At 40.4% G+C, this 15,000-nt stretch overlaps 1 protein-coding gene across 1 annotated transcript in view; it reads right to left on the bottom strand.

Moving 5' to 3' along the window:
* Positions 1 to 9,127: 9,127 nt before the first annotated feature.
* Positions 9,128 to 15,000, bottom strand: part of LOC138980479 (N-acetylneuraminate lyase B-like) — a 14,133-nt gene continuing 8,260 nt past the window's right edge. Inside the window, exons 4-9 of the mRNA XM_070353360.1 lie at positions 13,738 to 13,795; positions 12,771 to 12,846; positions 11,789 to 11,881; positions 11,102 to 11,256; positions 9,806 to 9,977; positions 9,128 to 9,348 (exon numbers count right to left, since the gene is read on the bottom strand). Coding sequence (XP_070209461.1) covers positions 9,182 to 9,348; positions 9,806 to 9,977; positions 11,102 to 11,256; positions 11,789 to 11,881; positions 12,771 to 12,846; positions 13,738 to 13,795 — 721 coding nt within the window. The 3' untranslated portion in view covers positions 9,128 to 9,181. The remainder of the gene's footprint in view (positions 9,349 to 9,805; positions 9,978 to 11,101; positions 11,257 to 11,788; positions 11,882 to 12,770; positions 12,847 to 13,737; positions 13,796 to 15,000) is intronic.

A 15,000-nucleotide genomic window follows, 5' to 3' on the forward strand; every position in this document is an offset into this window, starting at 1 on the left:
CTCTCCGTCCGATGAACAAACTAAACCCAACCCTGTCCGCCCCTCCGTTTATATCAATGCGGATTCACAGACCTACTAAATTCATCGTTTCCTGTCGAGGGAGGTTTTGGTACAAATTGCTCCTTCGGCATTTGGCTTAAGCATACAAGCATTTAAACTCCTCGCCCTATTCACACTGATAATATGGGAAAATTGCACACAATTGCAGCCACCTTTCACATATTGCGCACTTTGGAGTCTAGCTACAGCTGCTGATTTTTCGGTGAGGCCAGAACGCACAAACGACTGGTCCGGTGTTTTATATATTCATTAAGGGCTAAAGTAAAATACCAGGCAAAGATTTCAGATTTACCCGTTTTTGTACGACTGTTTCTTTGTTACATACCATTTTACGGTAAACGGGGTAAAACAAATAAATGTTGTATAATAGAGGAATCAAAATAGGAAATAAACAAACAGATTGTTGTCATAAACAGACTGGTTTATTTCTAACATTTCTAAGTAAAATCATGTCCCGGTTTTTGTTTAAAAACGGCTAGAATTGAACCCCTAAGATGTGTGTCGGCCGTTGAGTATATATTACAATGATCTTTTCACCCAGCAATACGAACGAACCCGTTTACATACTCTTTTGTGTGTTCTAATCATAGAATACCAGACCGTCAAAATAAATCTTCTTCAAAAATTCCTATTCTACGCATGCATTCTGAAACTCTGCTTGACCTCCAATTAACAAGAAATGGAATACATTATAATAAATTATAAGTACATTTCGGCCTCCAGGAAATTAGAAACGAGCAAGTTGGAACTGTACTATTGTCACGTGTTACTCCTTTGAAGCATATTCAGAATTCCTTTTACTATGGTTAGTCGAGAGATCGTAAAGTAATGCTTGAAGGTAAAGCGGTCTGGTAGCTCAGTTGGTAAAGCACAGGCCTTGTGATCCGCCGGACACGGGTTCGAATCCAGGCTGGGACTGACACGGGTCAACTTTACATGCAGACTCCCAAACGGTATCCATATCCCACCCCCGTGTCACCACAGTGGCACGTAAAAGAGCTCGGTCGTTCTGCCAGAACTGCAGATGGCTGATTACGACTAAATACACACACACACCTGGGTAACGCGACTCTTGCTGCTGCTAGCTTTTCACTGGGAGGAAGCGACACGACTTTCCCAGTAATGAAAAACGGGAAAAAATGAACAGATAGAATAAAATAAAAGTTAAACCTAGCGTTTGTCAGTAAAACGGTTTTGTTGTATGTGAGTATGGGTGAGTGCGTTGTTAGTGTTGTTGCTGGTGTTATTGCTGCTGTTGGTGTTGTTGTAGTTGTTACCAAACTGTCCCAATATACATTGACAAAACGACCAATCACAATCCACGCTCACTTTATTCAAACTAATGTCGCCGGTTTACTGGATGACAAAATGTCACTTACTCTGATTGTAGCCACTCCTCGTTGCGAATTAAGCGATGTGTCAAGATCAAACGCATATTGAAGTAAAGCAGCAATACATACTTCTGATTATGCTTATTGTGTCATTTCAGATGAATTGTATATTCCATAAACCTTTACACCTCAACAGCCGTTTCTCTTGGTGTTTTTCATACCTATGAAAACGTAAACGTAAAATGACAAAACACTGTAATGTTGAAACCCACAGAAGAAGAAAAAGGTGTGAACTCAGAAGAAGAAAAAGGTGTGAACTCAGAAGAAAAAGGTGTGAACTCAGAAGAAGAAAAAGGTGTGAACTCAGAAGAAGAAAAAGGTGTGAACTCAGATCAGAAGAAGAAAAAGGTGTGAACTCAGAAGAAGAAAAAGGTGTGAACTCAGAAGAAGAAAAAGGTGTGAACTCAGAAGAAGAAAAAGAAGAAGAAGAAGACGAAGTGAAAGAAGATAAGAACATAAAGAAGAAGACACTATTAACTCCATTTTCAAACCATAAGAAGGGTGTCTCTGGTTATTGTTGAAACTGTGCGTGCAGTGCTGCTTTAAAGATATGTTCCGGTCGTAAGGGACAACTCCCGGTCATCAAGATAATACGATAATAGGGCCTTGACTACGGTTACTGCCCAAATTGCACTAAGCTGTGAAAGGGTTATGTTAGTGAGAACGTGCACCGAATATTACGCTCTGATTATTGCTAATCTTTTCAAACAATCATTGACGATGAGAATGAAGGACGGGAATCTCCTAGGGTAAGTATCCTTGGCATTCGATGTCATTAATCCAACAAATAAGCCCACAAATTTGTGGGGCACATTTCCAGTTTGTGGACCACAAAAATAAGCCAAGGATAGGTAAGGTAGAGGGACAATGGAAACGCCACCACTTTATCAAAGATATATTGTCGAAAACAATTTTGTCCTTTCAGTGGTAAGAGCACAAAAAAAACATTGTTTTTTTTCTGATTAACTAAGGTTATTTAAAATACCGTGACAGCTTTTGTTTCATGTCCTGGATGGTGACTGCCATATGATGTTATTGTCACCTTTTTTTTCAGATGCTATTTAGAACAACTTTGATTTTTGTCAGTAACCTCTTCTTTCTTTCAAACCAGCATGTGCCACAGGTGGTGTTGTTTTTGTTGTTGTGTTTTCTCTGTTTTGCTGTTTGTGAATCCTGTCTTCTCCTGTATAACTCCTTAAAACTATGTACATGTACCATACATCTGCCTTTCGACTGCGCAGCTTCTGGTTGGCAGTCAGAATGGCATTCTGCTGTGTTCCTCTTTTTGGGTGATTACTATTATGAATATAGTGACTTTATTGTGCAAGATTTATGTAATTATGACGGTCGACATTAAAAATGTTAGTCTCTGTGTTTGTGAAAGTATTATTTATTGTTCTCCCTGTTCTCCCTATCTCTATTGTGGCAGATTGGGAGATAGCCCACATGATGTATTATTTTCCATTTAATCCATGACAAATAATTTGGGAAATTGTGTTACCTTGTGTTCAGTAAATGTTAATGGTGTACATGACTATATGAAACGCAAGGATGTGTTAGCATATTTACGGAGCCAGAACTGTAATATTTACTTTTTACAGGAGACCCATATTAAAACTGAGGCCGAAAACTTTCTTCGCTCAGCTTGGGGTTACAATGTATGGGTAGCAGGAAAAGAAACAAATAAGAATGGTGTGGCTATATTATTCAATAATAATTTTATGTATAAAATGCATAATGTTATCCGGGATGATAATGGTTGTTATATCATTATGGATGTTGAGTTAAATGATATAAGAGTTACACTTGTTAACATATATGGTCCCAGCAGTGGAGATCACCCTGAATTTTTTGATGAAGTGATGGGTAAAGTCCAGACCATCGGAAATGACTTATTGATTATGGGAGGAGATTGGAATGTACTTTTGAATACAAAATTGGATGCACGCAATTATGTTAGTGGTGTTAATCGCCCCAAGTCAAGGTTGAAAATTAAGGATTTGATGTTACGACATGAACTGATTGATGTATGGCGAGAACTGAATCCTGAGAAAAGGAGATATACATGGCGTCGTTTTAATATTGTAAAACAAGGCCGTCTGGATTATTTCCTTGTGTCAGAAAATTTAATGAACAGACTTAATGGAGTGAATATAGGCTCGAGTTATCGATCAGACCATAGCCCAGTGTATATTTCACTTAAATCTGAAGAGAAACCTAGAGGCAAACCCTACTGGAAATTTAACAACTCGTTGCTGCGTGATAAGGAGTATGTAGATATCATTAAAAAAGTGATATTGGATATCAAGAAACAGTATGCAAAGATTGATGATTTGGATGGTATTGAGAATATTTTGAATTGTGATTTACATTTAGAAATAAACGACCAGTTATTTTTGGAGGTACTCCTTATGGAGATACGTGGCAAAACTATCTCATATGCCTCCTTTAAGAAGAAAAAAGAAAGAGAAAAAGAAGAAAATTTATTAAGAGAAATAAATGTTTTAGAATCCACATTTAGGGATGAAGATTTAACCACTCTTGAGGAAAAACAAAGAGAGTTATTGCAATTACGGGTTCATAAATGTGAAGGAATGGCTGTGAGATCAAAGGTCAAATGGATTAATGAAGGCGAACGTGCTAGTAAGTATTTTTGTAATTTGGAAAATCGACATTTTTGTAATAAAGCAATGAATTATGTTGAAACAGATGAAGGAAGGATGTTATATAATCAGGAAGATATTATGATTGAAGTTCAACAGTTTTATGATAAATTATATGCAGAAAGGAATGTAGAGGATGTTGACCTTAGTCTTTTAAATGCCTCTAAATTATCTCCAGATGAAAGTATGATGCTTGAGGGCATAATTACAGAAGCTGAAGCCTTAGCAGCCCTTCGCTCAATGAAAAACGATAAAAGCCCAGGTTCAGATGGATTTACTACAGAGTTTTTTAAAATGTTTTGGACTGATATTGGTACTTTTATTGTCCGTTCAGTAAATTGTAGTTTTCAACAAAGAGAGATGTCAATAACCCAGAGACAAGGAATAATTACATGTATCCCCAAAGATGGTAAACCTAAACAGTATTTAAAAAACTGGCGTCCTATTACATTATTGAACACTGTGTATAAAATTGCCTCTACCTGTATTGCAAACCGACTTAAAAAAGTTTTGCCAATGTTGATACATGAAGACCAAAAGGGATTTCTCAAAGGCAGATGTATTAGTGAAAACATACGTCAACTGTTTGATACACTCGTGTACACAGAAGAGCATAATATTCCTGGTCTCTTGTTGACGATTGACTTCCAAAAAGCTTTCGATAGTATTTCTTGGTCCTTTATTGAGAAAAGTCTTGATTTTTTTAACTTTGGACCGCAACTCAGACAGTGGGTAAAGACTTTTTATAATCATATTATTACATGTGTAACTGTAAATGGCCATTATACTGGATGGTTTGAGATACACAGAGGCGTTAGACAAGGGGGATTCTCTTTCACCTTATTTGTACTTAATTTGTGCAGAAATTTTGTCTTTAATGATTAGACAAAATGATAAAATTAAAGGGATTAGATTAAAAGAACGAGATGTTTTACTGTCGCAGTTTGCAGATGACACCACCCTTTACTTAGATGGAAGTAAGGAGTCATTTGTAGAAGCTATACGTACACTTAAACTGTTCGCAAATATGTCTGGTTTGAATATGAATTACGATAAAACAAATGTTATTTGGATAGGTAGTAGAAAGAATTCGCATGTTAGATTTTTACAAGATCAAAATTTTTGCTGGAACCCTGGTATTTTTAAGGTCTTGGGTATACATTTTTCGGTTGATTTACAATGTATTGTTCACATTAATTATCAGGATAAACTAAAAGATATTAAAAAGATTTTATATGTATGGGGAAAGAGACATCTTACCCCACTAGGTAAAATAATAGTTATTAAAACCCTTGTATTGTCAAAGATTACACATTTGTTTATATGTCTGCCCGATCCTGATAATAACTTATTGAAAGAATTGGATAAGTTGTTATTTGATTTTTTATGGAGTGGTAAAAGAGCAAAAATTAAAAAGACAGTAGTGTGTAAACCCCTTGAAGAAGGGGGGTTAAATATGGTGAATATTTATGTATTTTTGTCAACATTGAAGATCGATTGGATGCGAAAAGTTGTTTGTGGTGATTCATGTTTGAAAACATTTGTTATGGATATGTATCCAGAACTAAATATTGTGAATCTGGTTGGTAGCAATTATATAAAAGTGTTGAAAAATACGGTGAAAAACAAGTTTTGGCAAGATGTGTTAAAGCATTATGAAAAGTTATATGCAAAATGTTTACCTGTTAATATTGATGAATTTTTGTACGAATGTCTTTTTTATAATGATAACATAGTGAGAGGTAAAAGAAGCATTTATTATAAGAGTTGGCATGAAGAAGGAATTGTACACGTGAAACATTTAGTAAATTTGGAGGGTAAATATTTGAATTATCAAGAATTTTCTGAATTATTTCCCAATGTTAAAAGTGATATTTTGTTGTATTGTGGAATTGTATCCGCTGTGAAAAGCTATCAGAAGAAATTGAATTTTAAGACATTGAATTGTCAGCATGAATCAGTGGATAGTAGAGTGTGGTCAGTGATAAAAAAAGGAAATCATGTTGTGAAGAAGGTGTTTGTGCAGTCTAACGATATTCCATCCGCGGTTTCAAAATGGAATAGCACCAGTGAAATTGATATGAATTGGAAATTAATTTTCTTGAAACCCTTTCAAAGTACTGTTGATGTCAGTTTAAGGTGGTTTCAGCTGCGACTCCTACACCGGATTCTACCTTGTAATAAATATTTATATTTATGTAAAATTAAAAATTCAACGCTCTGCACATTTTGCGGGTATCATGAAGAGACAATTTTTCACTTATTTTGGGAATGTATGATTGTTAAAACCTTCTGGATTAAATTGAATAATGTATTGCACAAAGAATGTTTACATTGTGAACATTTGACTTTTTCAAAAGGATTGATAATATTTGGAAATGATGATAATGTGAACACTGATAATGTTTTAGATTTGATTATTCTTTTAGGAAAATATTATATTTATAAATGTAAACTTCAGGGCTCAGTTCCGCTTTTGAATGTTTTTTTGAAAATATTAAAACAAAGATATTACATTGAAAAGAAATTGAATCTTATCAGGAATAGAAATGTTGAATTTTTGTCAGAGTGGTTACCCTATGCGAATATATGTTAGGTTATTGACCAAGGCGAAGTGTCCATTTCAGCTTAACTTTTTGTACAGTTTAAAATTGTAGGTTTTTATAAGATTTTAGGCAAGAGTGTGTGTGTATGTCTTATGTCTGTCTGCTTCACTTATCCTCTTACCTGTCTGTCACCCTGTTACCCCCTCTCTCTCTCTCTCTCTCTCTCTCTCTCTCTCTCTCTCTCTCTCTCTCTCTCTCTGTCTCTCTCTCTGTCTCTCTCTCTCTCTTTTTTTTTTATCAGTATTGTCGGTATGTTACATGTCCGTCTGTCGGTTAGGTCCTAATGTTGTATACATACTTGTATACTTGCCATTTACATATTTATTATACATGTTGAAGGATGAATGAAAATACATTGTAGACGGATGCATGTTATGGATTAAAAGCCCCACGATGATGTGCTTGGCAAATACAAAAAAACAAAAAAACAAAAAAAACAAAAAATACCGTGACAAAATGTGCCTTGTTGTTGTTGTTGTTGTTGACATAGACCAAGAAAGTGTCACTCAGTGGGGTGCCTTCTCTTGGTCAATTGCGACTGAAAGCGCCTGTGCGTGAGTCGGGGCTACACGCAGAGTTTTGCTGACAGCGCAGAGCACGGATTTTGTGGCGCACGGAGTTTTCGGGGATAATTCTGCTTTGCGAGGCAGAATTGTGGATAGCTGAACTTGATATGTGACAAGGTCAGTCACGTGTTATTGGCTAGGTGGTCTGTGAGAGACACAAGGACGGCGCACTTGACACCCAGCGGCAGAAGAAGAAGGATCGAATACGACGGTTTCTAGAGTATGATGGATTTCACCGAATAGAATATTCGGCACTCTAGGGGAACTTCAGCGAGTTATCACCTTCTCACTGCCACATGTTTTGCTGAGGACGAGTCGTCAAATCTTTCCTTCGTCGTGCGATGGTCTTCGCATAAGTATTCGACAAGGGGTTTCTGGATGTTGTTGCCACTGTTGACGAACAGAGGCCATTCCAGGGAGGAAGCGGGTTTTGCTTCCATGAGAGTGCTACATTCATAGGCTGTTTGAGGTAATAAATCATTATTTAACGCTGTTGACGAGTCTGTGTTTGTGGAATGAAATACTCTCTGTTGTTCTTTCCAGGTTAGCGCATAATTTGCTCTCTGTGACGCTAAAATACTAACCTGTATATGGTTTTTGCAGATAGGGAGAGAAGGACGAAAAATGGCTGTTTTGTTGTTGTGGAAAGTCCGTTTGTCAAGGCCCACGTGCTCGATGAGATATGTAAAGATGACATGTTTAAAGGTGGAGGGTGAGGGGTAGCTGACATGTTTAGTGCACCGATGCTTTCTGTTTGCAGCCTTTTCCTAACTTCTGTTCGGCTGCCTTCTTCGGGACCACGCTAACCAGCAAACCGGCTAACCAGCGAACCGGCTAACCAGCTAACCAGCGAACCGGCTAACCAGCGACTGGGTGCGGCGCCTGATGCCTCCACAGTTCCCTGCTTCGTCACCACGCTAACCAGCACTTCATTCGACGGAGCAGTTGTGGAGGCTAAAAAGACTAATTACAGGCCGTCCACCCAGTGGCCCAAGAAAGCTAAGTGCACCATGTCTTTGCACCCCGTTGACCACCGTTGTTATTTTTGCTATCTGTGATTATACTCGAGTAGTGACGACGTGGGGTGTGTGATACCTGCATGAACTAGCACTTTTGGAGCAGAACAGTCGTATTTTCTTATCTTTACACGGGATCAGCGTGTTACTATAATTTTCTATATTCTAACTGGCATTTTGTCAGTGACCACGGGTTTTTTACGTTTTGTGAACGTAAAAGAACATATTTTGAGTGAAGTCTCGAGGGAGGTGGCGAGTTTTTACATAAACAGGCGTCTGAAACTTATACTTTTGTTGTCTCTATGTAATTGTATGACTGCGAGAGTGGATCGTGGTGTGGTTAGTTAGTTAGTAGTAACTCAGTAACCGTTTCATAATCACCTTAAGTGATATATTGAAACGTGACATTGTTGTTGTTGTTGTTGTTGTTGTTGTTGTTGTTGTTGTTGTTGTTGTTGTTGTTGTTGTTGTTTGTGTGTGTGTGTGTGTGTGTGTGGGTGTGTGTGTATTATTGTGTGTTTGTGTGTATGTGTGTGCGTGCGTGCGGGCGTGCGTGCGTGCGTTTGTGTGTGTGTGTGTGTGTGTGTGTGTGTGTGTACGTACGTACGTGCGTGCGTGCGTGCGTGTGTTTGTGTGTTTTAAGCGTTACCAGCCTATATTTGTTTCCCGTTTTAACATGGTATTGTATCATGAAATTCAAAAACAGTCTTCAAATTTGAAGAAATTGTAGTTCAAACTCAGTGCTTATTTGGTAAAGAATGTGCTTTATTCTTAACTGAAGCCCGCCATCGACGGGGGGGGGGGGGGGGGCAGGGGTAGGGGGGGGGGAGACTCACTTAAACAAAAAATGTCCCTCATGAATCGTGCACTTACTCCGAGTTACTCCTTCCTCCACTCCATGAAGCCGAGGTCAGTCAGCGCCTTGAAGAACGCTTCCTTGTCTTTTGTCTCCAGCTCTCTCATTGGTCCACGCACGGGGCCGAGGTCGAGTCCAACCAATGACATCACGACTTTCAGGGTGGAGACGGTTCCGTTCGTCTTTTCACCTGGACACAAGACAAAGGGATCAATCAGGCGTGTAACAGTTGATCAAAGGTTGTCTTTGACCCCACTGAATTAGTCCAGTAAAGTTGATTGGTTTCTAAAAATAAAGCAGTAGACCATGGTCAATCTGTAATAGCTTTTTGTGGATGTGCGAAGCGTTTGTCAGTCAAACCCCCCCCCCCCCCCTTTAAGCTCTCTCTCTCTCTTGCTCTCTGTCTGTCTGTCTGTCTGTCTGTCTGTCTGTCTGTCTGTCTGTCTGTCTGTCTGTCTGTCTCTCTCTCTCTCTCACTCTCTCTCTCTCTCTGTCTCTCTCTGTCTCTCTCTCTCCACATTTCTAAAACGTATTATCATTAGATTAGTCCCTCTCGTGCGCGAAGGCTGGATGTACCTGCTTGCTTCTGCATTACCCTCGTTAACTGACAATTTGTCTTTGTCTTGTGTTGTCTTGTTTTGTCCTACCGAAAGCGAAGACCTGCTTGACGACGTCTTGACTCCGGGTCTGTTCCAGCCTGGCTGCCTGCAGGTCACCCTGGTCAAGCCTGGTCAGCAGACGGCGGAACGTGCCGGACATCCAGTTGTACGTGCTGCCGATAGCGCCGTCCGCTCCCAGGGCCATCGCGCCCAGCATTTGCTGGAGAGAAAAAAAACCGACAGGAATTTAGAGGGTCACATGTGCTAGGAAATTTATTAGTAATCTGTGCATTAACGCTAATTTCTAAGTAAAACTCCAGACATCCAGTTACACGTGCTGTCGATAGCGCCGTTCGCTCCCAGGGCCATCGCGCCCAGCATTTGCTGGAGAGAAAAAAAAACGACAGGAATTTAGAGGGTCAAAGTTGCTAGGAAATGAATTAGTAATCTCTGCGTTAACGCTAATTTCTAAGTAAAACTCCAGACATCCAGTTACACGTGCTGTCGATAGCGCCGTTCGCTCCCAGGGCCATCGCGCCCAGCATTTGCTAGAAACACATTTGAGTTATTCTCCAGAGCTGTGTGCCATACTTATCTTCAAGTCTCTGTTGCAACTCCTACCACGGAGAAGGCATATAATTCAAACCTTGACCACGTCAAAGATCAAGTGTTAAAGCGAGATAATTCGACGTTTTCATCGCTACTGTAGCCGTGCTATGGCCGGACATCGCTACTGTAGCCGTGCTATGGCCGGACATCGCTACTGTAGCCATGCTATGGCCGGACATCGCTACTGTAGCCATGCTATGGCCGGACATCGCTACTGCAGCCGTGCTATGGCCGGACATCGCTACTGTAGCCATGCTATGGCCGGACATCCCTACTGTAGCCGTGCTATGGCCGGACATCGTTACTGTAGCCGTGCTATGGCCGGACATCGCTACTGTAGCCGTGCTATGGCCGGACATCGCTACTGTAGCCATGCTATGGCCGGACATCGCTACTGTAGCCATGCTATGGCCGGACATCGCTACTGTAGCCATACTATGGCCGGACATCGCTACTGTAGCCGTGCTATGGCCGGACATCGCAGTTCTTCACGAGAACTATGTATATGCGCATTTTACGTGTTTGACCAAAACATGGCACATTGGCATATCATTATTTAATTTTGCATTGTGCACATACTAGTTTACTTATGTATGTTTTTGTGCGGCGCTTAGAACTATGTTAGGATTTGCACCATATAAATATCCTCACTAGTATTCTTATTATATGACATTGCAAAGCTAAAGGAAGGGAAATCCAAAAATCCGGCAATATATACAATATCTCTGTAATGACCTCATCGGATCCAAAGACGATGTTAAAGTTGCGTCCCCTGGCGTCCTTTGTTCTGAGGCAAGCACACATCTGCACGAGGTCCTTGTCCGAGAACTTGATGCCGCGCAGGGTGGGGATGACGTCACGTCCGGCCAGCAGGAACTGTTCCATGTTGACTACGAGAATGGCAGAGAGCAGTCGGAACAATCAGAATATTCATTTCAAGGATAGCAGAAAAAATACCAAGCTGATTGACCCATTGCCTGCAATATTACCTATGAGGTATGTTGTTTTGCCATGCCGAACAACTATTGTCTGACAAAGTAAACTGCAGCTGTCTACAGCAAGATGATTACCGCACTATTCTAGCTTGTCGATGTCACTGCCTTTGCCACGAGCGGTGGACTGACGAAACTACGAGTATGCGGTCTTGGTGAACAAATGCAGTGTGTTGAGTTTTATTCTGTGAGTTCGACAGCTTGACTAAGTGTAGTAATTTCGCCTTACGCGACTTGTTTTTAATTTAACACACACAAACAAACACACACACACACAAAAGAACACACACACACACACACACACACACACACACACACACACACACGTACACACACACACGAACGCACGCACACATACACACACACACACACAAACACACACACACACACACACATACACACACACACACACACACACACACTCACTCACTGTTGACGCCACTCCTGAAGGGAATGTGATAGTAGTACATGGGGATGGTGGGGGCGGCTGCTGCCACGGCGCGCACGTGTTCCACTAGATCCTCTGGAAAACACAGACAGTAATCGTGACTCCTGGTTATGATGAAACACACAGTGTGAATAGAAGATTTTCAGAAATAACTCCGTCGAGTTTGCATGGGTGGAGGGAGAGTGGCCTTTTCTTGCGAAACCCTCGTACAAATATTGGAGGGGCCAATGACTAGCGAGGGGTGTGAAAGAAACACGTGCGTGTCTGATTCCATTTCTAATTATAAGATTCCACTGACACAGATCGTCTACAGTTGGTCTCCAATGTCACGTGAGGCTTGACTCAAATTTTCCACGACCCACACAAACTTGAGTTATTTCCGAACAACGTCTATAGTTTGATTTCTGATTCCATTTATGAGATTCTACAACAAAACCCTGCATGTACTCGTAAAACATGGGCATTTAAATCCGCAACACGGTTGGCCTAGTGGTAAGGTTGGCCTAGTGGTAAGGCGTCCGCCCAGTGAGCGGGAGGTCGTGGGTTCGAACCCCGGCCGGGTCATACCTAAGACTTTAAAATTGGAAATCTAGTGGCTGCTCCAACTGGCGTCTGTCATTATGGGGTTAGTGCTAGGACTGGTTGGTCCGGTGTCAGAATAATGTGACTGGGTGAGACATGAAGCCTGTGCTGCGACTTCTGTCTAGTGTGTGGCGCACGTTAAATATCAACGCAGCACCGCCCTGACTGTATCACTCTTCGTGGTGGACTGGGCGTTAAGCAAACAAACAAACACATTTAATGTCTCTTCGTGAGTGTTGAAAACAAAAACAACATTGTATAAATGTAATGCCAAATGGGAATTTAATGTCTCTTTGTGAGCTTAAAAACAAAAACAAAAGAAAAACAAGTAACATCCTATAACATGGCTGCTAACCATGTGAGTGTAAAACAGGTAACTCACGCGGTGTGGCCACAGGGAAGTACAAAGGAGGGAGTGTTGATATGGCGTCTGCCCCGATAGTCTCGGCGTGCTTGGCCTGAAATCAGGACTGTAATGTTAGTGAGCAACGGAAATAAGTAAGTAATGAATGCTTTTGAAAAAGGAAGCAATGGAAGTAATAAGTCTTTTCTTACAAAATAAGAAAAAAAAGTATTCTGCAAATCCACAAAGAAAAGGACACACACACACGACACACACACACGACACACACACGTACACACACTAACACACATACACACGCGCGCGCGCACGCATCACGCACAACAACAACAACAACAACAACAACAACAAAACAACAACAACAACAACAACAACGACAACGACAAAACAACAACAACAACAACAACAACAACAACAACAAAACAACAACAACAACAACAACAACAACAACAACAACAAAACAACAACAACAACAACAACAACAACAACAACAACAACAACAACAACAACAACAAAACAACAACAACAACAACAACAACACCAGCAACAACAACAACAACAACAACAACAACAAAACAACAACAACAACAACAACAACAACAACAACAACAACAAAACAACAACAACAACAACAACAACAACAACAACAACAACAACAACAAAAGACAAGACATAAAAACACGCGGGCGTGCGTGTGAGTGTGTGTGTGTATCTCTGTGTGTCTCTGTGTCTCTGTGTCACTGTGTGTCTGTATGTGTCTGTGTCGGTGTCGGTGTCGGTGTGTCTCTGTGTTTATGCGTTTGCGTCTCTTTGTATGTATGTGCGATTGCTTTTGTGGTTGTGTCTATGTGTCTGTGCGTTTGTTTTATACAACCTTAACTCCCTCTAATTAAACTATGCCCGAACTGACTTTGCGGTGGACCAGGACCTATGCAGTAAAGCCCTAAGCGCGGATATCATGACTGGTCAAATAGTCTGTTCAACTGACCATAGTGATGGAGTCTTTGAGGCACGTACCTCCCACCTGAATGATAATCTTGGACAAACTGTTGAAGACAGAAAATGATAATCATAACAAATATGATAATAATGATAAGAATATTTGTATAGTGCAAACCCAAACATTGTTCTTAGAGCCTTACAGTACTATCAAATACAAACCACATACAAAAATACCCAATTGTGTACACAATAGAAAGTATCACATAGTGTGAGCCTCCACCACGAAATGAGTCGCATGTCACCTCGCGCGGTTCTGTGCTAGGCTTAATATAAGTCCGGGGAGTGTCTGGTACCAGTGTGATGGTCACCTTAGTCACAGGCTTACAAATCAAACAGTTTTTGCTCTTTTCTAAAACGGTTTTCACCACTGGATAGAGCATAAAACAACTCTTTAGGAAAATGTAAAAATATGAAAATCATGCAAAGGTGACATGTGACTCATGCCGTGGTGGAGGGTCACGTCATTATAAAGAAGTAAACTTTCAATTGACAAATCATGAGCTTTACAAAGACGACAGTAAGTGAAAGATTGACGGGCGTGATGATATAGAGTCGACTGACCGTATGTATGCTCACTCTCTCGTACAGTGCACTACACAATACACAGCATTCCACCAGAACTTAAACTTTAATTACTCCAACTTCTGGCATTCAATACAAGAGTCTCATTTACAATGCAAAGATGGCGACTCACGAATTAACACGTGACCTTTCTTTCGCGCTCTTTGTAATTATTCTTATTGGTGGTTATATTTGGCATAAGACATCATTTCTAAACACTGACTATCTTCATAGATATGATATCGATCAACGCCTACTGAGCTTAGTGTGTGTCGTTTACTTGTCTCGTTATTAGTTGTCTGTCTGTCTGTCTGTCTGTCTGTCTGTCTGTCTGTCTGTCTGTCTGTCTGTCTGTCTGTCTGTGTCTGTCTGTCTGTCTGTCTGTCTGTCTGTCTGTCTGTCTGTCTGTCTGTCTGTCTACAACAATGAGCGCTAGGTTCACGCAGTCGTCAATGTGTTGTTTGGTCACAAATTAAACGTTCAAATTGCTACACTTTTTTTTCTTTCTTTTTTTTAGATTTTCAAACGTTAGCTGACATTTTCAGACGGTAACTGTTTATCTGTTTTGATTTTCTGCAGACTTGAAAGCTTCACTTTTATAATAATAAAAAAATGTTCTTACTTCAGACAGTAATTACAAATGTGACCATCCACCACGGAATGAGTCACATGTCACTTTTGCATGATT

Source organism: Littorina saxatilis, linkage group LG11, assembly GCF_037325665.1.
Source record: "Littorina saxatilis isolate snail1 linkage group LG11, US_GU_Lsax_2.0, whole genome shotgun sequence".
Classification (NCBI taxonomy): domain Eukaryota; kingdom Metazoa; phylum Mollusca; class Gastropoda; order Littorinimorpha; family Littorinidae; genus Littorina; species Littorina saxatilis.